At 39.4% G+C, this 22,884-nt stretch overlaps 1 protein-coding gene across 6 annotated transcripts in view; it reads left to right on the top strand.

The window, feature by feature from the left end:
• LOC139795778 (melanopsin-like) overlaps nucleotides 1-21,222 on the top strand; it is a 41,160-nt gene extending 19,938 nt beyond the window's left edge. For 4 of the 6 annotated variants that reach the window (XM_071742824.1, XM_071742823.1, XM_071742825.1 and 1 more), the window contains 9 exons: nucleotides 1,798-1,931; nucleotides 4,240-4,443; nucleotides 4,805-4,976; nucleotides 6,779-6,934; nucleotides 8,062-8,169; nucleotides 12,904-13,078; nucleotides 15,197-15,283; nucleotides 16,829-16,978; nucleotides 20,432-21,222. In XM_071742824.1, the coding sequence (XP_071598925.1) occupies nucleotides 1,798-1,931; nucleotides 4,240-4,443; nucleotides 4,805-4,976; nucleotides 6,779-6,934; nucleotides 8,062-8,169; nucleotides 12,904-13,078; nucleotides 15,197-15,283; nucleotides 16,829-16,978; nucleotides 20,432-20,824 (1,579 nt within the window). In that variant the 3' untranslated portion in view covers nucleotides 20,825-21,222. Of the gene's footprint in view, nucleotides 1-1,797; nucleotides 1,932-4,239; nucleotides 4,444-4,804; nucleotides 4,977-6,778; nucleotides 6,935-8,061; nucleotides 8,170-12,903; nucleotides 13,079-15,196; nucleotides 15,284-16,828; nucleotides 16,979-17,090; nucleotides 17,271-17,464; nucleotides 17,552-20,431 lie in introns of all 6 variants that reach the window. The other 2 variants (XR_011725692.1, XR_011725693.1) reach the window with 2 other exon arrangements.
• The last annotated feature ends 1,662 nt before the right edge of the window (nucleotides 21,223-22,884 follow it).

Genomic DNA, 22,884 nt, shown 5'->3' with positions numbered 1-22,884 from the left:
GACAAAATAAATAGCTGCCTTCTGTCCCACACAGTGATGCTGGATTTCAAAATCCTTCTTGCTCACTGCTTGTGATCAGGCATGTTGATGCTAGAAGCACTGAAAAGGCTAAAATCCAAGTGTTAGTTTCCTATTTATAAATGTTTAATATAACTAAATTAATGTAGTTATAACTAAATTAATGTAGTGGAGTTTTTTGTTTGGTTTTTTTCTTCTTTTTTTCTTTCTTTCTTGTTTGTTGCTTTTTTGTTTTTTTGTTTTTTAATAACCAGTTTTTATAAAAGATAGCAGAGTAATTGGGTTCCCTGCAACTGTAGATACCTTTATGATTTTTGAAATGCAGTGTAAGCTCTCAGGTTTTCTCAAAATCTGTTTTTCTCAAAATTTGGTTGTTCTAGATGATGTAATAAAAGCATTAAATTGTCCAGGTAGCAAAAACCTGTAGGTAGATGAACACCTGTGAAATGTGAACTCTGCTCTCTCACCCAGTTGTTACAGGCAGTTACAAGACTCAAAATTTTGTTAGAATTGTAGCAGCATTGAGATGGCTTCCTCAGTTTCTTTTCCAGTATTCTTTATCAGCATGAGGAAAGAAATTAATGTTGGCTGCAAATACTGATATTTTAAAGCATATCAAAAGGCCTTAGTTGTTCAACTTTCTACACTGAAGGAGGTGTTTGAGGAAAAGAGACAATTATTTCAAATCCTTGAGAATTACTGCATTAAGGTTGCGAGAATAATTTATAAAATAGAGCTTCCACTCTGTCTCACAAAATGTGCCAAATCCCCTCTATTTGTATTATATGGACCTAACACTGAAAAGTGCTGAATTCAAACTCTGAGTATCAAAACTCTTCACCATCCACCATAGACTGTGAGTTCAGTGTTACACCACAATATATCCCTCAAAAGTGCCAGTTTAAGGTAGGTATTGGTGAGCTGAACTCACAAATTATGTTAATTTTCCTAGTGGCACATAACACATAATCAGGCTACAAGGAAGGGCGTGTTCAACTAGGTAACCTGAAGTAAAAGTGAGAGGTTCTTTATCGTGTTACCAGGATCTTTATTCCTCTTAGCCAAAGCCAAGCTGAACACCAGCTGAAAGTTTTCCAAGGAGGCTGTAACTCCAGATATGCCTAAGAAATGAGACTACCTGAGGTGGTGAGGTGTGGGGAGAAAAGTGGAAATGATGTTTGTTTTCTTTGGATAAACTTTGCTTGCAGCCTGGCTGCTGCTTCCACATTCCTCATTGTGGCTTTAATGTTGCCTGTTCTGCAGCTGAGAGCTTTTGTTCCCTCTTATGAGATATATGTGAACAAAAGTATTGCTTTTAAGTCTCTGTGCATGCTCTGCTTGTGCCATAGCACTTTGCAAAGATTCATTTACTTAATAGCAATATGGTGACTTTTCAGGTCAGAAGCTTTGAAATATTCACCAAAAATCAGGTCCTTTGGCTCTGTAGCTTGCTTGAAATCAGTACAGGACACACTCGGTGTTACAGCTCCTGTAGGGAACTGCTCTTATCCAAACAAATCCATATTTTTCAAAACATTTTCAAGGAATTCTTCTCAGCTTGAAGAACAGTCCTTTTTATCCCCTCTGCTATTGCCAGTCATAATTTTAAAATTAATACATCTGTTGTTGCAGTAATTGACCAATGATTGCAATTGCTTGACTGTAAGTAATCACCAATTCCAACCTGGACAGGACTTGTTTATGCTAGTAAGCAAAGTTCTAAAGTTAACTTCTTTATTTTTTTTCCATTTAAAACCACATATTTCTCATGTTTTTAAGCAACAAGAAGCTGAGGACACCCCAGAACTACTTTATTATGAATTTGGCTGTGAGCGACTTCCTGATGTCGGCTTCTCAGGCACCCATGTGCTTTGTCAACAGCTTGCACAAAGAGTGGATACTTGGAGATATAGGTACTCTTCAACACTCATTCATACTTGTCCAGCTCTGCACTGTCTGCAGCCTATTTTAACTATGACAGTCTTGGCTTGTGCTGTGGAGACAGCAGCACAAGACTCCTAAGTAGCAAACTTAAGGTTCTTGGCATCCTTGGTCAGCATGCCCTGATTTTCATAGGGGCATCTAGTGATAGAGCAAGGGGTAATGACTTTAAACTGAAAAAAGGTAGATTGAGATTAGATATTATAAGGAAATTATTTTCTGTGAGGTTCAGTGGTAAGACACTGAACAAGGTTGCCCAGGGAAGTTGTGGATGTCCCCTCCCTGGAAGTGTTCAAGGCCAGAATAGATGGGGCCTTGAGCAACCTGGTCTAGTGGGAGGTGTCCCTGCCCATGCAGGGAGGTAGAGATTAGGTGATGTTGAAGCTCCCTTCCAGTTGACACCATTCAATGATTCTGTGATGGCACATGTTTTGTATTACAGGTTTAATTCTGTCCCTTTACATATTTTGGAAAGAAAGGAGACAACATCAACATATGATCATGTTACCCTTTAGCTTGTAAGAGCAGATTCTACGGATGAAGATGGATAGAAAAGTTTTATTAAGTCTTAAATATTTCTGGTTTGTTGGTTTAAGAGGTGTTTAATGTTTTTATTAGAAATGTATGTCGATATACATTAGTTTCCTTCTAGCAATCACACATTTATTTAAGAGGTATAAATAATAATAGGCAATTAAAGGAATGCAAAATTAATCTCTTTTCTTTCCAGCTGCAAGAAAGAAAAGGTAATGTGTGCTCAAATTACAGCTGAAATGTGAATATAACAAGTTCCTCAGAAGGCTCTGCTTGGTACTGCTTGTCACATCATTGGGTGAAAATTTGTACCAAGTACTTGTGTATTGGTGGAACAAGCCCAGATGCCATGTATTATTTAGCATCACAGAAGGGGCTCTTCATTGGTTTTTAGATTTGCTCATCCCCTTGGATAAAATCAGTGTAAACTGTCATGCTGCCACAAGTGAAGCAATTGATTTGGGTTGAGTGCAATTTGGTCCTTAATTGCAGGTTGCTTATAAAGACTTGAGAAGAAATCTGATTTAAGACAAGACAAGAGGGCACGGTCTCAAGTTGTGCCAGGGTAGGTTTAGGTTGGACATTAGAAAGAATTTCTTTACAGGGTGATCAGACATTGGAATGGGCTGCCCAGGGAAGTGGTGGATTCTCCATCCCTGGAGATATTTAAAAAGAGCCTGGATGTGGCACTCAGTGCCATGGGCTGGGAACTGCAGTGGTAGTGGATCAAGGGTTGGACTTGGTGATCTCTGAGGTCCCTTCCAACCCAGCCAATTCTATGATTCTGAGGTTGAATCTGGTACTTTAACTGCCTCCCACTCCTGTCAGGCTGTTTATAGCAACATGGGGTGATGCAAGATCTCAAAAAATCAATGATTACTCGACATGGATTTCTGAATCAAATTCAGGACAGTGTAACTCCACAAGTTTTCATCTGCTAGCCCAGTGTCTGAATGCAAACAAGAGGAGGGGAATCTGGTTTATGTAAGAATTGTCAGTGCTGCTACAAAACTTAGTATCTGTAGCTGTGTTTTGCATCTGATCATTCAGCCATCAAATTTAAACCACTTTTACATTTTGAAGCCACCTAAATCAAAGCCATTTTTTGAAGTACCCATCTGTCATTAACAGACATATGTCTGCTACTGCCTGTTAAGATCAATATATCAGGCAACAGTCCAGGAAAATGTAACTCTAATTAAATTGGATTTTCTTTGAGGCAGTTTTCCATTGACAAAATGTTCCCAGTTGCAGCCCACAGCAGAGAATAGGACTTGTTAAGTATATATAACATATACAAATATATAAACATATATTTATATTTTGTTCATATTTGTTGTTTTTCTAATAAACAGTTAATAACTATGAAACTGAATAGGACTTGTTAAAGATGTATATTTATATTTTGTTCATATTTGTTGTTTTTCTAATAAACAGTTAATAACTATGAAACTGAATAGGACTTGTTAAAGACATATATTAATATTTTATTCATATTTTTTGTTTTTCTAATAAACAGTTAATAACTATGAAACTGAATAGGACTTGTTAAAGACATATATTTATATTTTATTCATATTTGTTGTTTTAATAAACAGTGAATAACTATGAAACTGTAAGGAAATTCTTCTAATGGGAGAGAACACCTGAGCCAGAAAAAAACCCCTCCCAGCTTTATCTGAGAGAAAACACAGGCATGTTTTTTTTTAAAAAAAAAAACCCTGACATTGCCATTTTCTGCTTCAGGCTGCAACTTGTATGCTTTCTGCGGGGCACTCTTTGGAATAACCTCGATGATGACTTTGTTGGCGATTTCTATCGACCGGTACCTTGTGATAACCAAGCCCCTGCAATCCCTGCAGTGGACTTCCAAGAAGCACACCCTGCAGATCATCGCCATCGTGTGGCTGTACTCGCTGGGATGGAGCGTGGCTCCTCTCCTTGGGTGGAGTATGTTGCCTGCTCTCTTTTTTAATTCTGGTGTTCCCTGGGTATAAAAAAAGGGAGGTTTAGATAAGCCCCCAGCTGCTGGTTTGTTGTTGTACCACATATCTGCACCTACTGCCTGCACATCTTCCTCCCTGCCACCCCCATTCAACAACAATTCCAAAAGGAGGATTAGGTGGATCTGAGAGTCTGTCAGGATCTCCCCTCCACCTGTGCACCCTCATTCTCACCCCACACATTTAATATGTCTGACATAGCTCTTGAAGACTCTTAATTTACTGCAGTATTATTTTAAGTGCTTAGATCAGCATCTGCAGCAAACTTCAGGTGCATGTGTCACTAATGTGTTCCATGTATTTTACAGGTTCCTATGTGCCTGAGGGCTTGATGATATCCTGTACGTGGGACTATGTAACCTACTCCCCTTCAAACAGAAGTTACACCATGATTTTATGTTGCTGTGTGTTTTTTATTCCCCTGATAATAATATTCCATTGTTATTTATTTATGTTCCTGGCCATACGACGTACTGGCAGGTAAGCAAAGTAGCTTAAATCTTCCCTTTTCCTTTTTTTTTTTTTTTTTTTTTTTTTTTTTTTTTTTTAGAATAGTTTCTCAATTTCTTTAGCTGTAGCAAAATTTAAATCCAAAATTAATCTGAACAGCAATCAGTGGTCATTAATGGCTACAAAGTGGTCATTAACAGCTGTAATTGGAAAAATATTTTTGCCAGTGTAAAAGCTGGAGTAGATGTACCTATTTTGGAGTAGGGAAAGAAGACTCTGGTAGTTCTAATCTTATCCCAGAGTGTGGTAATTGATAGTACACTAGATAATTTGATAGTTTGGACTATCTGTATTTCAATCCACACAATACAAGGAACATGGTCTTCTGCATTCCAGGACTAGTTCTCAGCCCCAAGGGATGATAAATCACATGTAGCAATGGGGCATCATCTGCCTTTGGGCTGTTCTGTAAACACAGCAGTCCTCGTATTTTCTGACAGTTTTATTTAAGGCAGGCATCCCAGAAATCCTTCTGGTTCTCTCAAGCATCACAACCACACACACGTATCTGGCAGCGCTTGTTAGGCCACTTGTTTTGGGTTTTTTCCAAATTCCTGGTCTTTACTTGAAGTAAACATCAGCGGGGTTTGAGATTTGTAAAGTAACTTCATTCTGTCTGTTATTTTTCCCCTGATGAGCACATGATTTATTGCTGACCTGAGTTCTTCCCACAGCTCACAGTGTTATCAGCTCTGGTGGCTTTTCTCTGCATGTACCTGCAGGCACTTTTTCAATTAATTTGCCTCCACAAGGCTCAATTCCAGTTTTCCAAGCAAGTTTAGCTGTACACTTAGACTGAAGTTTGTACTGATCTCTGTATTTTGGCCTTGGTCTTGGTTTATTTTCTGTATATACATATTTGATACCAAGTGAAGGAGCAGAGAATGCATCCCTAAAATAATGGTGTCTTGTACACCTGCAAAGCAGTGTCCACAAGTTTTTTCTATGCTTTTTATTCACTAATATAGTGAAATTACCCTACAAGTATGTTTACAGTGTATTAGGAAGCAGTTTGTTACCCTGCTGGTAATTACCATCATCTCATCATGAAAAAGCTCTTCTTTTAAAATTATTGATATATGAAAATTGTTATTTCCATGCTAAACTATGCAAAATTCTGAATCATATAAAATTGTTCTAAAAAAAAAAAAAAAAAAGTGGGGTGTTTCTGTGATGTGACAAGGGAATGTGATGGGACATTTTTATGCCAAAAATATTAGAACTGACCCCTGATCTGCAGGGAAGTAAAAATGTCCTTGTAAGTGTGTGGGGCCAGGTTCCTCAGAGCAGTCAGGATATTCCAGCACATGTTAACCTCATGAGCTGGAATTTCTGCAAGATGCTCCTCTCTTGAAAAAGAAAAGGAATAAGGTTTGATGTTTTCATCCAAATATGCCTTAGTTTGCTTCACCTCTGAGAGCAGTGAAGGGCAAGGGGTACCAATTTCTTCATCCTACCAAATGAAAACCCTAATTCTGGTGGGATAAGCACATAGCAGTCCTTTAGCACCAGGGTTTCTTCTGTCTCAGTTCCACAGAAAAGCAAATCCCAGACATATAGATATAGAGGTATATACACAAATCTCAGACATATAGATATGATTCATTCTATTAACTACCTTCTATAGTTTTTAATATCAGAGAACAAAAGTTAGAGCAGGGAAAGATAGACATCTGCTTAATTTTTGCACGTTGTTGAGAATGTATTGGAGATGCTGCACCTCACCTTTTCACCCCCTGCTAATATTACCTGTATTTTTTTTCCCCTCAAAGAGATGTTCAAAAGCTGGGGTCCTGCAGTCGGAAATCCTACCTCTCTCAGTCCATAAGGAATGAATGGAAGTTGGCAAAAATTGCTTTTGTGGTCATCATTGTCTTTGTCCTGTCCTGGTCTCCATATGCTTGTGTCACCTTGATTGCCTGGGCAGGGTAAGTGGAAACATAATCCAAAGAGCATGGGTTATTCTGAAACATAAGTAAGATTAGTAATGTCACCCACAACAAGCAAAAAATAAGTGTTTTAAAATACTTTTTTCAAACTTTTTTAAATAGTTACCACATTAATGATGATGCTGCAGTCTTCACTATATCCTTGTGGGTAAAGCCAGAAAAGGGACTATTTGACTATGTATTTTAAAACTATTATGACTTTTTATCTGTGTTTCTGCTAAATATTTTTTGCTCTACCCCATGATACTTTCTGTGTATGAATTTGGAGGGCTTACTTTTTTTCTCCTGATATTTGCTCTCTAAAGAAGCTTCCTTCACACACTGCTGCCTTAGACAGAGGGCAGAAGAGTTTATCTGCCCTGATTTGACCCCTGAGCTCCTGTCATCCTCCAACAGCTCTGCTTCAAGGTGTCCTGTTGTCATGTTTTTGATTTGAAGGCCAGGCTGGATGGGGCTTTGAGCAACCTCACATAATGAAAGATGTTCCTGCCCATGGAAGAGAGGTTGGGTTAGATGATTTTTTTTGGATCATTCTTTCTAATCCAAGCCAATTTTTCAGTCTATGATGTTAATTATGATTATTAGGATTACATGATTGATTTTGGGAGCTAAAATTCAAGGGAGAAATATTTGTTTCACACAACTCACTTCCTTCTTCAGTGTTTGCAGCTATGCCATTGACACCCATTACTGAGCAGCATGGATCTTGCTGCTGAAAGATTTTATTGTTTGATTCTCTTTTCTTTTTTATCACCATCCTCTTTCCCAGCTTGTTACAGTAGGGGTTATTCTGGTGGTTTTTTTGGTTGTGTTTTCAGGGGGGGGTTTGCCTAGTGTAGAAAAAAGGAAAGTGTGTTCCTGGTCACCCTCAGATGTGTCACTATTTTCTTGCATGCCTTTCCTCTTCTCCAAATGAATGACTCCAAGTACTCATTATTAAACACCTTTCATCTGAGCAAATGATGCATTTGAATAAGTTCAGTTTTCAAGGGTATTTCATATAAAGAAATCACAACACAAAAACAAATAAGAAAAGCAAAATAGGGTTTCATAATTAAGCATTAATCCATGGTATAACTGTGTATAATGTTTCTGCTTTGTTTTAGTCGGGGCAGCACCCTAACACCATACTCCAAATCTGTGCCAGCAATTATTGCCAAAGCTTCTGCAATCTACAATCCCATCATATATGCCATAATTCACCCAAGATACAGGTACAGTAAACATATAGGTATGTGTAAAAACATACGTGCAAAAAGTGTATTTTACAATGAATGAACAACCTTCATTTTCTTCAGCCTCACCACAAGCACTGTGTATTCCTGCCCTGACAACCCCATGATGGGCATCAGATGATGCTTCTGCATTGTCCACCTGGTCCAGGGCAGCCCTGAAGGCATCTGGAGCTCCTAGCACTCTGTTGAGGTGGCAAACAGAGAAGAACAGTCCATCACTTCATCTTTCTCCCCTTTCACAACCCTGCTGTGTCCTGTGGAACTGCACAACACCCTGCCTGGCAAAAGGAGGTGATCCCTGGGGTTGTGTTTTGCCATACTAGTGATTAAAGAGCACTTTGTTCCCAAAAATGGCATCATCACCAATTTAAGAAGCTATATAAGCATATACTTGAGGTTTGGTTTTTGGAAACACTTAATGGTAGAAGTTTCTGACCCTTGGGAGAAGATCTGTGAGAAGCAAACAACTTTTTAATAGAAATTCTGTGTGAAGTAAGAGCAGTAGGAAGCCAGTAATCCAGTCAGAGCTCCTTGCAAATGAGAAACTTTTCCAAATATACTGAAAATACTGCTTTGTCATTAGCAGGCTTGCTACCTTTGGTCAAAAAGTACTTGCCTGCAAAAATAAAGCAGGCATTTCTGAAGTATTCTGCTTTTCTGAAGGCTGTTTTCATAATTATACCATTTAGTTGATTCAGGGAAAAGACTTTCCATTCTTTACCTTTTCCAAAAATATTAGCATTGACTTAAAAAAAAGAAAGCCTTAAACTACACTAATAGGGTTAAGTAGGCAAAATGAAACACTGCTCCCTTCTGTGAAACACATTCCATTTTTTTTTTCAGATATGAAATATTTCTGAACTTATTCCTTCATAGACCAATTATAATCATCTACTTATTACTACAGATACCAATTCCTGTATATTTTAATATAGAGCACTGTGCCAAACCCAGCAAAGATTCACAAATGCTCAAGCACTTTTCAGTCTCAGTAAGCTACATGTTTAGCCAACTTTTCTTGCCTTTTTATTTCCTTCTGATGCTTCCCACAGGCAGTGAAGAAATTTCTGAGCTTAATTCTTAATTTCTGAACTTAATTTAAATTCTGCTTTTTATCCAGTCGTTGTGGCTGGATAAAGGTAGGGGGTAGAGAGTATAAAGATAACTTGTTCCCTTTGGGTAGATGATTAGAAAGGTAACAAGGCAATGTAAAAAGAATTTCCACAGTGTGCGTTTGATCAGAAAGCTACAAGATTGAGAAGAATTATAATTTAATAATATGATAAAAGACATTCATCCAAAGAATCAGAAACCTTTCCCTTTGCAGAAGAAAGTCCATTATCATCTCTTTTAATAAATTCTTTAGAGCATTGGCCTCCAGAGACCAGTTCAGCCTTCCTCAGCATTTAGGAATAACATGAGAAGGAACCACCTTGCACCTCAGAAAGGTAATCTGATAATAGGGACACATAAAAAATGATTGTGTCCTCAGTTTTGTGGACCTAAAAGGAGTTACAAAGAATTTTTGTAAGAGAATAAGAGGGGTGGTACTCTGCTGAGTGGTTTCCAACAAGGACAAACTTTCCCTGCTCTTCTCAGAGACTGGGCAAGATAAAACTTTTTTTTTTCTTTTTTTTTTTTTTTCTTTTTTTCTTTTCTTTTTTTCTTTTTTTTTTCTTTTTTTTTTTTCTATTTTTTCTATTTTTCTTCTTTTTTTTTCTTTTTGTTTCTTTTTTTTTTTTCCCTTTTTTTTTTTTTTTCTTTTTCTTTCTTTTTTTTTTTTTACTTCTGGAAATCCTGCCCAGTGGGCTGTGTCAGAAGTCACTCAAGTTAAAGGTAGGGTAAGAAATGAGTGACTGACTCTTCCTTTCAGCTGCCCTGGGATGCCTCCTTTGCCTACTCATTAGGTTTTTTTCAGTGGGTTTTTTTTCTGGTCTGCCCTTTTTATGTATCTTGTAATTGCTCACCACGATACAGCATCATCATTCTCCTGCTGCTTTGTTATTAACATTTATTTAGAAATGTCCTCCCAGCTCCAGCTGAGAAACATGTTCAAGTCCTAGCAAAGCAAGTTGCTTCTGTTAAAACTTCTAAAATACTCAGTTTCCAAAAATGCAGCAAAAGTGGTGTTGAGGAGGGGGCTTTTTTGAGTGGTTTGTTTGGTTTTTTGTTTGATGTAAGGAAAAGGAAACAACTCTTTTGTGTTCTCAGCCTTATTTCCAGCTTTAGCTGGGCTCCCAAGTACTATTTTTCACTGTTATCAGTGTACTCAGTATAAGCCATACCTTTCACAGGACACAGAGCTCAGAGCAAGCATTTTCTCCTGTAGCCCTATGCAATGTTTTTTTCAAACACTGTGAGTGGAAAATACTTTATTATGTGAAAGGATAATTGCTTGTAGCAGAACTGAGACTCGGGATCTCTCTAGGCTTTTCTACAAGTCTTTTAAAGCACATTTGCCACTAAAGGATTCTATGGCAAAGGTTCACAGGGAACACTGGGATGCCCTGATGATAAATATAAAAATGCCACTAGATGGCAGGGTTAGTTAGTATGAGGTTTGTCTCACTCAGAAGTGGAAAAGCTGCTAAGTTACATTGCCTGAAAAGTAAAATTTGGGAACTAGAAATTGAGTTCATTGGTTTGGATGTCTGATAAATGACAGCGTGGTTGGAGGAATAGCTGAAGTTTCTCAGAAGTTGGTGGGAATACACCCAGAAACGGGGAAAACCTCTTCTGTGTGAAAATGTCTGCTCTCAGAACTCATGCTGCTTGGCATGGCTGACTGACAGTTATGAAAACAGTATTTTTTCTGATCCAAAGTTATTGTGTACAGTGATTTCTTATAGTATTTTTGCAAGATTGAGTGTTTTGAAAGCAGAATTTCTATAGTGAGTTGATTTAATTATTCCTTTTCTTGCCAGCATCAGCTTTCCTGAGGTTGCTTAAAAACAAGAATGGAGTCCACAACAGGATTCCAGACACTCTCTCAAGGAGTGGTTTTTTTTTTCCTGCTTCTTAGTCTGTATTTCTAGACATATCATTAAGAGAAGTGTTTATGGAGTTGCTGTGAAGACATTTCACAGACTTAGGAATCTTCTAGTCAGGAAAAGAAGTAATGCTGGGTTCCTTCTGATGAAGCAAGCACAGTTTTACACCTGAAAAGCAGTGACAGAACACCAAGTCATCTGATAAAATATGTTGGCAGGACCAATTTTGCTTGAATAATGAATGTGTATGTAAAGATTAGGGGTTTGGAATAATTTCAAAATCTTCAAGTAATTCACCTTAGTGAAGTAATTTATCTAATGATGGAAAAATGAGCCAGTCTGCTCAGGCCCAAGAAAGAGTTAAGGGTATGGGGAGGGGACGAATTGCCATTTTGTACTGGAACTACTGAACAAGTTAAATCTAAGTTATTTTCCAAATCTTTCTAGAAGGGAGGCATCTAGAAATAGTGATCTAAGGGCCAATAATGTACCTCTACCAAAGGAAGATGCTTTTTGAACAGAGAATTTTTGTCACTGTATCTTAACATCCCAACAAATCAAGTGAGTTATTTGGGAGGTTTCCTTACCTTAAGCAATTTTTAAAAAATTAAAAATCAACCAACACATTGCAACAAATGTAATAGAAAATGTAATAGTGAACTTTGTGCTGGCACTTGGCTTTTAAGAACTGAAATGTATGCTAAGTTTTAATTCATAAAAAGGAGTTTTGTGGGTGAAGAAAGTTGTAAGTCCTTTAATAACCTGTAAGTGAGAAAATGTCACTTGATTATGTTGGAGTTATTGCAGAAACTTCCTCAGGTTTTGGAAGCTTTAGGTTTTGTAATACTTTGTTCATAGCAAGCAGGGAAATTCTGCATCTCCATTTTTCCAGCCTGCTCCCAAGGGAAGCACAATCATGGAAAAACAAATTGTTCAAAAGTGCTACATCCTAAATAACTGCATAAGGATGAATGATTTTGATTTGCATTTGCCTTGTTGCTGCCTTGCTTCTTGGCTTATTCAAGGCTTATTCACCATTGCCAGGATTAGCTTTGTCTGTGGGGCTGAAATAATGAACTGGGAGGTACTGGTGAGGTGTTACACCAAACCCATTGCTCTGGCATTGCCCCACCAGTCCTCAGGGGCAGCTGTGATTGTGCCAGGGAGGCTCCTGGGCTCTTCTGCTCCGTGCAGGGCCAGGACAAGGAAGAATAGACTCATAGAACCAGGACTGAGGTTATTTAATGAATAAGGCAAGTTCTAAGTCCTTTACAGCCTAGATGTTCTCCTCTGTGCTTGTATGAAGTGGTAATTCCCAGCAGGAGTTTACAGGAGCTGCCATCCTACAAATAGATACCAATATCTGATTCTTATGGCCTTTTCCTCTTCCTTTTTTCCACTCATCCTGTGCCTTTGCACAGTGAAGACCTTCATACCAGCTAACTTGAAAATTTTCTCAGTTAATCTTTTAATTAAATCAAAAGCAATCATGCTTTTCAATTCTTAGTACTTAGCAGCTCTTCCGTATGTGTTTTGCCACCTGTTTTTTTTCTTTTAGCCTCCTGAGTAGTTTCCATGATGTTTTCATGTAGTCTTTACAACCTCCTCAACCACAACAGAATCCATGCTGACGTTAGGAAAGAGATGCTACTTTCATTATATGATTTTCAAAGCAGCATCAATGCACCATTTGTTTGTTTTTTCTTTTCCCATTTCCCTTCAGAAAAACCATCCACAATTCTGTTCCCTGCTTGAGGTTCCTGATCCGAATATCAAAGAATGATGTCCTGAGAAGCTCCATAAATGAATCATCATTCAGGACCTCACTCTCCAGCCATCAGTCTCTTGCTGGCAGGACCAAAGGCACTTGTGTTTCATCAATTTCCACTGGAGAAGCTGTAAGATTTTTCTTGTTTTTGTGAAGGAAAGCAAGTATCATGTTTCCCTGATTCTCAAAAGAAGTGGCTCTATAAATAAAATTCAAAATCAGAATGGAAAAGAGAGAGCAAGGTAGCTAGGTTTTTTGGGTCATGTAATGTCACTTCTGCAAAGCCTTTCTGGGAGTTGATGCATGATGATTTCTGATCAGAAAAAGGGCCTAGGCCAACATATCTGTGTGGCTCAGATGCTTACTGGGACCCTGGATGTTCCATTTAAGTCTGTAATGTGAATTAAAAAGAGCCATTGCTGGGCACTGCCCGTGTCCCCAGCAGCTCCCTATAATCCCCTATGTGAGGGGGCAGGAACACAGGGAAACAATTACTCATCCAAGTTTTCTAACCTATCCAAAAGCTGTCCTATTATTTTAAAAGAAATATATTTCCTATCGAACAGGAAATATTTTGATTGTTTTCCCTGGATTTTACCCATGAGGAGTGGGAGCCTCCTGCACCTGGAGTGAGGTGGGATGCTTTGTAAGCAGAGTACCCCAAATCTCAGTAGGGCTGGGGGTTGAGGGAGTTAGAAATAAAAGTATCCCTTGGGATTCCTCATGGCCCCTCTTGGCATGACCTTGACTACCTCTTCAAGTCACAAGCAGATGGGTTTGCCCACAGGGATCCTGGCAAGGTGGTTCCAGAGGAAGGATGGCAGCTGGGGCTGGGGCTGACCCTCCAAGGGATCTGGCTGCTCTTACGCTCTGTTTGAGCATAAGAAACCTACCAAAACATCCCTGCAGGGGACTGGCTGCAGTCAGTAACCTTTCATGAAGGTGTAAATCACCATGACAGGCTGATTGGCAACCTCCTGGCTCTCCTCTTGAGCCAAGTGGCTGAGGTCTAAGCAAGGATGGGGCTCAAGTATCTGTGTGCTGTAGCCCACAGGCTGCTGCTTTTCAGGGTGCCATTGGGCTGTGTTTCAGTGAGACTGTAACTTATATTGAGTATTTTGGGCAAGATTGGGGTCTTTGATGTGGAAACAGACCTAGGACCATCTGTTAAACCAGCATGAACAGTGCACTGCTCTTAAGATAATTTTGCACGAATTTTCTGCTGGAGAATGGAGATTGTTTCTCTCAGGTGGCAGCACCAGGGAGATTTCTGAACTTTTTCATCTCAGACAGACAGTAAAGCAGAGCACCTGAGCCAAAAAAAAAACCCCAAAACCAAACCAAACAAAACAGAACGAACCCACACACACACTTGAGCTGCCTGAGGAGAAGGCTCACAGCCTGAGTCCTAATGAAATAAAATTAATCCTATTACAAAAGACAGGTTTCATGCTGCTGCCTCTCTTGTCCAGCAACCATACAGCTGCATCAGGTACATTTCCAGTCAAAATGACTGACTGGGCTTTACTGGGTGGCCTCAGCCATACAGCTTGTGAAGCTGTGAACTCCCTGGGCACAAGTTTCTTCTTCCACTCTGTGACTGTGAACCAGGTATCCCAGCAGCATTTCAAGCTATTAAAAAACACCCTACACGCTACATTATTACAGATGAAATTAAAGATTATGAAATCTATTAACTGGGTTGTGTTTTGTAATGCAAAATTAGGTGTTTAAATACCATGCAATGTGCAGACTGCTTCTCAGGAGAAGTGACAAGTTTTTCTGTAGTGCCTTGTAAAATAAGTCTACCACAATTTTTATTTCAATTTTTTAATTAAAACATTAAGTAGAAGAGTGAAAGGCTTCTTTCAGCCTTGGCAAAGCCTTTTTTAATATACTGTGGTTCAAATTTGAGCCCAAGTGAGTTTGAAGTGTGTGATGGGACTCTTCCAGAGTGTGACATTATTGTACCACACCACACAATATGCTGATATCCAAATTTGCTTGCCTAGGCTCTCACAGTTTCCAAGGCATGGGGAGTACTTTCATGTTTACTTTCATGTTTATCTAGTTGTTGCTAAATTAGGACCAAAAAAAATCTTAATGAGGTAGAATAAAGGTGTAGCTCACTTTGTATAGGCTATGAAATCTAGGTTGGTCTTGAAGATACAAATAAATGCATAAATATTACTGTTGCAATGGAAAAGAAACTGAGATCATTTATCCTGTGATTTACTTCCATTCACAGACCACTGATTACACAATGATGCAGGAGAATGTCAACTGTGATGATTTCATGAACTGTAAAATACCCAGATTACCCTTGCAACATGAGGTTAGTATATGCAAAATGTCAATATCCTATAATTTTAAAATTAATATATTTGGGTTGGTATTTCTTGAGCAAACAGAGAACCCTCACATGCCTGTATCCCCCCTTGAGGTCGTGGCAACTACTTGCCTGCTTACAGGAGCTGGAGGATGTAGATGGCATGTGTAGCAATACAGGAATGTATTTGCATAGTTTAAAATATCAAGGCTTCCTACTTAGTGCCTTCCAACCTTTTTTTCCTCCTTTTACCTTCTAATTCTCCAAGAAGCTCTTTTATTTTTGTTCTTCACTGTTGGTCACTACCTGGTTTTGGTTGGTTAAGGTGAGAAGGTTATTGTGTGTGTTTGGCTGGGGCTGGTGTTTAAAGAGAGAGGATGATGTGGGTAAGAGGCTTCAGAATTTGGCACAATTTGGATAATAGGAGTCTCAAATCAAAGCCCTGCTGTTAGGGATGCCCAGCCCTCTGTTGTGCTGGGCTGATGCAGCCAAAGGTAATTGTTCTTGGGGCAAGTGACAGCTCAGTGCAGCTGCAGAGATTTTAGCCCAAAGAGCAGCTGCTGAAATCAAAGCTAAGCTCAGCCCCTCTTGGATGACAGCAGCAATGAGTGAAATCTTGGTATGCCCCAATAAAGTTTTGACGGGAAGAAATGACACCAGAAAAGCTGCAGCTGTTGCCACCAACACTTTCCCCCTGCATGTTCCCTACGTGTTAGCCCAGGGAGACTCCGTGTTCCTGAGTCACGTAAATTTCTCTTTACACTTGGATTCTAGAGGGGAGGAGGAATAAACTGGTGGCCATACATAGATGTCTGAGCAAGGTGATGCAATGGAATCACACGCTCGCTTCCCACTTGTGTGGAGCCCTACCTACTATTCATATCTGAAAGCTGGCGTGGAAAATAGTGGAATGATCTCATCATTGATACTCAATTAAGAAGTCACCACAAAGTTAGGGATGATGAATGGTCTCTGCCCAAGTCTGTAAATGGAACAGCATGGTTGCAATGTCACGATTGTGCTCCATTACTGGCATGCTCTTAAAAAATTGGTGCAGAGCCCACCTGTTGCCTCCCATCCACTGATGATGGTTCAGAGAAGAAGCAAGCTCACAGGGCCTGAGGAGCCCTGGGTGTTCTGGTATCCAGCTGGGGTGTATACTTAGGTAGTTTTGGACATGTCCATGGTTTTGTACCAGCTGATGGTCATGTCAAATGCCATAAAGCATTTTAAAACCATCTTTAGACATCAGGTGGTGTGCAGCTATAGGTGAAGCATGAGCAATAAGATAAAAACGGGTGAAAAACATCCTGGTGAAAAGAGATTAAATAATTTTTCATTGTTGCAAAAACTGGTTGTTTTGTTTAGAAAAATAGGCCAGGTTAAATTACAAGATTAAAAACCAAACCCTTCCCCAGAAGGCTTGAAAGTGTGCCACCTGTTTTAGAACAGCTTTAGTTTTCTGCAAGTGTGTCTGGTTTCTGCTGGATTTTGAAAACTTTTAGAATTTGAGAAATTAATTGTCTGAATTCTTTCATCATTTGCAATAAGACCTGGAGTGATGTAGAGCTTGACCCTGTAGAGCCAGCTCACAAGAAACTGCAGCCTCACCGAAGTCATTCCTTCTCTACAAGTCTGAGACAGGAGAAGAGAGATCTGCTGCCAAAGACCTGCAGCTGTGATGCTGCACCTACAGAAAAGGTAAAGAAAAAAAATCTCTCCTGAAGCCTGCATTTTAGAATTTTTTTTTGCTATAGTACATCACCTCTGGAGTAATAATTAAGACCTTCATACCCATCTGTTTCATCTGTAGGCTTTATCTGTGCTGATTCCATTATTCTCTTCATCCTTGCTGTTACTATATTTTGATGACTGATGAGAACGTGGATGATGTCTTATTAATGCTTTTCACTAAGATGTTGCCTGGTTTTGGAAAGCCAGCAAGAGCTTGCACCTCCAAAACTGCACCAAGGCACAGTCAGTAGCATCAAATGTAAAGAGTTCACTTCTTTGCCTCTTGGTTTCTCCATTCTGGCTCTTCTTTCTCCTGTCCTTGACCCCGGTGTCCACACTGTTGCAGCTTCCTTTCCTGATGAAGTCAGGGCTGCAAACCAGAACTTGACATGAGAGAAGCCACCTTTTTTTTCTTCTTTTCTGTGTACATTGAAATGTTTTATTTTTGTTGAGGGGGAAGATGAGACAGAAACTCGCATTTCTCCCTAAGGGTGGGAGAGTCTGGCAGGTGCCACCCTTCCCTCAGTGGAAGAGGAGACGGTGAGTACTCAGTGCATCTCCTGGGGATGCATCATGCTCAGTGCCCAAACTGCTGAAGTTTGGCATCGTGCTGTTGAGGAGCACCCTATCTCCTGAGGAACTGCAGGTGGGAGCAGTAGGTCACCAGCAAGTCAGCTTTTGACATAGCACCAGTTCTAAAATGAGTATTTGTGTGTGTGGCAGAATGTCAAGATGTGCCAGTGCTGCATTTTCAAGAAAAGACAGATTTAGGCTTAAAAGTCCTTGTGACTGGATGGAGTGGTACCCACTTTTTGGTGGAGACAACCCCTCATGGTGTTGTGTCTAACTGAACACCCACCCCTTGGGCAGCTTTACAGCATCTGCTTCTGTCCCCTGTGCTCCCTCCCAGCTCTGAGGCTAAATGTCTAGAGACAGAATAGTTTAAAGCAAGAGCTATTCTGGAAATTTGCAGCCATAGGATGACTGATTCCCTGCATGCATCTGCCCTGTCTTCTGTCGTGTGTCCCCATGAGGTCAAGTCCTGAGGAACCTTGGTCTTTTCCTATAAGGATTGTGAAGAGCACTGATGGGAAAATGGCCTTCAAATAGGCACCATGGGCTCAAATCTGTTCTTCACCCCTGCTGCTTTTCACAGCAGTGTCTCCAAGCTCATAGCCAAGTGGCAAGGATGCTCTCCAGTTCCTACAGAGCCACCAGCTTTGTATCTCACAAGGAAGACGGAAAATAATCCAAGGGGGTCTGCATAAAACTGCATCAGAAGGCTCAGATGTCTCTTGGGTTGTTTTGAGGATCTGTGAAAGATGTCTATGGGATTATTTTGATTAATAACCTTTAAAGAGAGTACCTTCATGCTGAGGCTTTCAGTGCTGTTCACCAAGATGTGTGAAGTTTATTTACCTTGAATGTTCAAAGCCTCATTTGCTTTCCATAATATTTTGAGCAAAGGTACCTGTGTGATGTGGAGGTCCTTTGTGTGTTGGCTAAATGAAGTGCATCAACATTCATCCTAGCAGCATAAATCTTTATTTGGCAAGCTCAGAGTGCTTCAATATGAGACCACCCATTTATATATTAAAAAAAATCCCAACCAAGACTAAAGAAGCATTTTTATATATTAATTGTAAGGTTTTAATAGCATTACTGAATTGTCTGTGACTGAATTCCAGCTACACTACTTCCAAAAATGCTAATTTATTGAAATACAAGTGTCAATTTAGCCGTCACTGAACTTTTTGATAAAACAAAATACACATTTTTTTCTCGGAAAAGAATCTTTCATTTCCTGTTTTCTTTAAGAAAACCACCTCAAAAACCAAACAAAAAAGTACATCTGAATTCTTTCTATTGTAATCACTGATTTGGAAGAATAGAGTCTTCTTATGTCAGGTTGATTTAGACCCCTTTTTTAGCACACTGCTTCCCTCCACGTGGGTAGGTACAGCAGCTGGAGAAATCCTTGGCAGTAGGGATTGGTGAATGATTCCCACTTGTGGATCAGAATTATGCAATGCTTCAGTATATACCAGGATCTAATTTTAAACCCAGAGAGACAGAGGGGAAGGGAGACTAAAAATTCTGATATTTAAAACAAAACAAAAATCCCACAACAATATATAAATTAATTTGGTTTTCTGTCTGTAAAATTAGACTAGATTTATGCTGTGCAACAACATATTCTGCCAAACTACTTGCTAAAATTGACACGATGATTCCTGAATCTTAAAAAAAAAAAAAACCACACAAAAGAAAGCATTTGCATAAAGGCATTATCACAGACCATGGAAGAGGTGAAAACAAAGGAGGCCAGGATTATATGCTAAAAACTGATCTAACATTTTTTTAAAGATGTTTCAGCACTAAATTCCTATAACTCAAGAAGACTGAAGTTTATCAATGATGTTTATGATTAGAACAGGAAATCTGCAACAGAGCAAAAAATTTTATAGAACTGTTATGGGGAGCTCAAGCTATGAAGAGACTTGGTGTAGCTGACTAATATGCTTTACAAGTATATGAAGAGAAGTAAATAGAACTATAACTCTGAAAGAGGCTTTATAGGAATCTCATAAAAGCTTAGTTGTACTCTGAATTCCACTGGGCTTCATGGGAATTGACATAATAATGAAATAAAAACTGCATTTTGCTGTGATCTTTATTTTCCTCAGGAAACATCTCTCTAAATCTGGCACGGTGATTTTATAACCTTATTGTCATTTTCTAAAGCAAACCAAAATTGATCACTCTTGTCTTCTGTTGTCAGTGTGCTTAAATATTAACAAACACTTTCAAAACTTACTTAGTTTATGCTGGATTTGCCTACTGTGCATAAAGTTATGGAAAGGTCACAGGGGAGGTGCTGTCTGGCCAAGTTAGAAAATAGAATTCTCTCAGAATATGCAGGTGGGAAATGGTTAACCAAGCAAAATAACAACCATTCTATTCCCCTTCTTTGGTGGTGGAAGTACAGTCCAATATATGAATGCAAAGCCACTGACCTGACCTAGGTAGTGACAGCAGCCACTGGGGATACCATGATAGATGCTGTCACATCTATGAAACTTTTGGCAACTGAATAATAAAATGTGCTCTTCCATGAAAAAGAGTGAAGTACAATTATCCAGTACCTTGAGTTGCATTAACAATGGAGAAATATATTTTTAAATATAAGTCAGCTATAGGGATGAGATTTTTTTTTTTTTTCTTGGTTCTCTTTTGCTTCATCTAACATCCTGCTTCCAAAGCTGCAGATTTTAATATATGATGATTTTCCCTCTTGTTACTGAATCAAGTGTCAGGGAACACCTCCTAAATAATGTCTAGTGGTAAAAAATATTTCAAATACTGGTTTCTATAGCCATGTCCTGTATAACAACACTTAACTTTATGTCTCTGCTCCAGGTTTCACTCTCGTCCAGCTGTTTGGGAAAGGTGCTGGGGTGGCCAGTCCTACACAGCCCCCCTGCAATCCTCGTGGCCAGCTCCCTACGAGCAGCTTCTCTGCCTGTTGGTTTGAACAGCAGCAGTGTCAGCACAGGAGGAGGAGACTCAGGTATTCCACAGATGGCAACTCATGAAAGTCAAATTAAAGGAGTCCTGGGCTCTGTCATTCCGAACGCACTCCCGCGCATTGTCATCATTCCTACCTCAGAGTCCAACCTATTTCAAGAGGAACTGGAAGAGGAAGAGACTGAATTATTCCCCTTTCATGACAAAAAGGGCAATCTGCTGGACTTGGAAGGGCTTAGCTCATCCATGGAGTTCCTTGAAGCTGTTGAGAAATTTCTATCATAACTTTGTCAAAAGAAAACTTTCCGGTAATTATTTTCTTGGCGTCTTCTCCGCTTAATTATACCAAATAACCAAAGCCTTTTAGGTTAGATCATCAGACTTTTTCTATGTTTATATGGTAGTCACTAGGCAGCCTGCAGATTTATCTTTGTGCAGACCAGCTCAGGCATGGAAAAAGGCTTTTTTTGCAGATTGTTCTGCAGGAAATGAGCAGTGGAAGATCTGGCAGCACGGCCGAGTGGCATGGGGAGAGTCAGCCACCTGCTTTGGGGGGCCCTGATTTGTAACCACAGATGGAGGTGCCAGCAGAAGGAAAAATGACTGAGGGGGAGAGCAAGGGCAGCTGCTGACTGTTTCTTTCTACCTGTGAATAAAACAACATTCCTGGTTTGGCAGCTCTACTGGTGATAGGAATGGTGGTGGGAATTCTGGATGGTGATAGGAAGCACCATGAGATCGCAACCTCCACTAGCCCCAGGAGTAACACGGATGGATAGATGATCTGAACTATGTTTTCATCAAATTATTTTCAGTCCTGTTTTGGCTTGGGTATTTCTGTGGTTGGTTTGTTTGTTGGGCTTTTTTGTTGGTATTGGTTTTGTGTGTTTTATTTTCAACAGGCAGCTTGCCAAATGTAATTAAACAAGCTGATGGTATAAGTGGAAAGTGACTGCTTGCTTTTAAAGTTTAGTGCTAGAAGCCTGGATCTTACCTCACTATTAGCATGGTCACCTGAATGTTGAAATGCAAGGTGCTATATGCTAAAACACACACTGCCACCTCTAGAGGCATTTAGACCACCTTCAGAGTTAAAAGTCTTGATTAAATACATATGGATCCTAACGAGTTTGTGATTAAGATGGTGAACATTCATAGCTGGCTTGACAAGTCACTGTTAAAAATAAAGCCTTGGCTGCTATACCTTAGGTCTTCCTTTCAGAGGAGATTCTTCTCTCCTCCTTTAAATTGCCCCAGCAGGTGTCTTCTCCTACAGGTCCCTTGCCAGAGGCCTACAGAGCAGATAAAACCACCTCAGGGAGAGAAGTCCCCAGTTCTGTGATGTTTGCTGCAGTATTTGATGTCCCATTCTTTTCTGTGGTTGCTGATTGTGTTTATTTCATCCATGCTCCACACTATGGCTCAGGCTCACCAGACCCTTCTAGAGTTTTTTTTCTTAACTGCCTTCTTCCTTGCTTTAATCATTTTCCTCTTTTATAACATGCTCTCCAAATCCTCCCTTTCAGCCCCTGACTTTTAAATGTAGAAAGTTGAGCTGGATTGTTCTCCAGAGAACATCAGTGTCTCTCTGTACAAAGGAGGTTTTTCTCTGGATATAATAGCACAAATATTTGGTCCAGTGAGTCTTGCAGCATTTGGAAATTTTATTCCTTGATTGTGTCCTAGATTATGCAGATACCACTGAGAGCATTTCCAAGTTTTGTGAATGCACTCGTTGGTCTCAGAAGTAATTTCTCTTTTGTTGTTTTGAAGTATTTTACTTTTGGTTTTTTTCATCATTCTCTCTTTTTTTTTTTTTTTTTTTTTTTTTTTTTTTTTTTTTTTTTTCTGAACCTGTCTTCTCTGATTTATTTTTTTTCTCTACATAAACTCTGTAGTCACTGACCTTACCTCTGGCATTTAATCTTCTCAGCTGTTTCATCTCTGTTCTTCCTGAGCCAGATGTTAGGAAGCAAGTGTTCTTAGAAGGCTTCCAAGTCTCATACCTGACTTTTCTCTCGTAATTACTCTGAATAACAACAAGAAAATGTATTTGGTGTTCCAAGATATAAAAATGTGCCCTGGAGCAGATTTTCCACTCTGATGGTGACAGACTTGTACTGGTAGGACTGTAGGCAGGATATTACTGTAGTTTCCAAGGGAATGAAGAAAGTAAGACCTAAAGAACAGTCAACAAACTCCTCCGTATCCAGACAAAGTTTTGTATTCTGCTTCTTAGCCTACAGAATAACTTTCCAATGGTCACTTGTGCATGTGCTGGTACTAATAAAATGTTTCTAGTGGGCTTGAGGTATGTGCAAAGAAGTGTTTCAATTTTACACTGT

This window comes from Heliangelus exortis, chromosome 4 (assembly GCF_036169615.1).
Source record: "Heliangelus exortis chromosome 4, bHelExo1.hap1, whole genome shotgun sequence".
Taxonomy (NCBI): domain Eukaryota; kingdom Metazoa; phylum Chordata; class Aves; order Apodiformes; family Trochilidae; genus Heliangelus; species Heliangelus exortis.
This window is presented reverse-complemented; position numbering and strand designations above follow the sequence as displayed.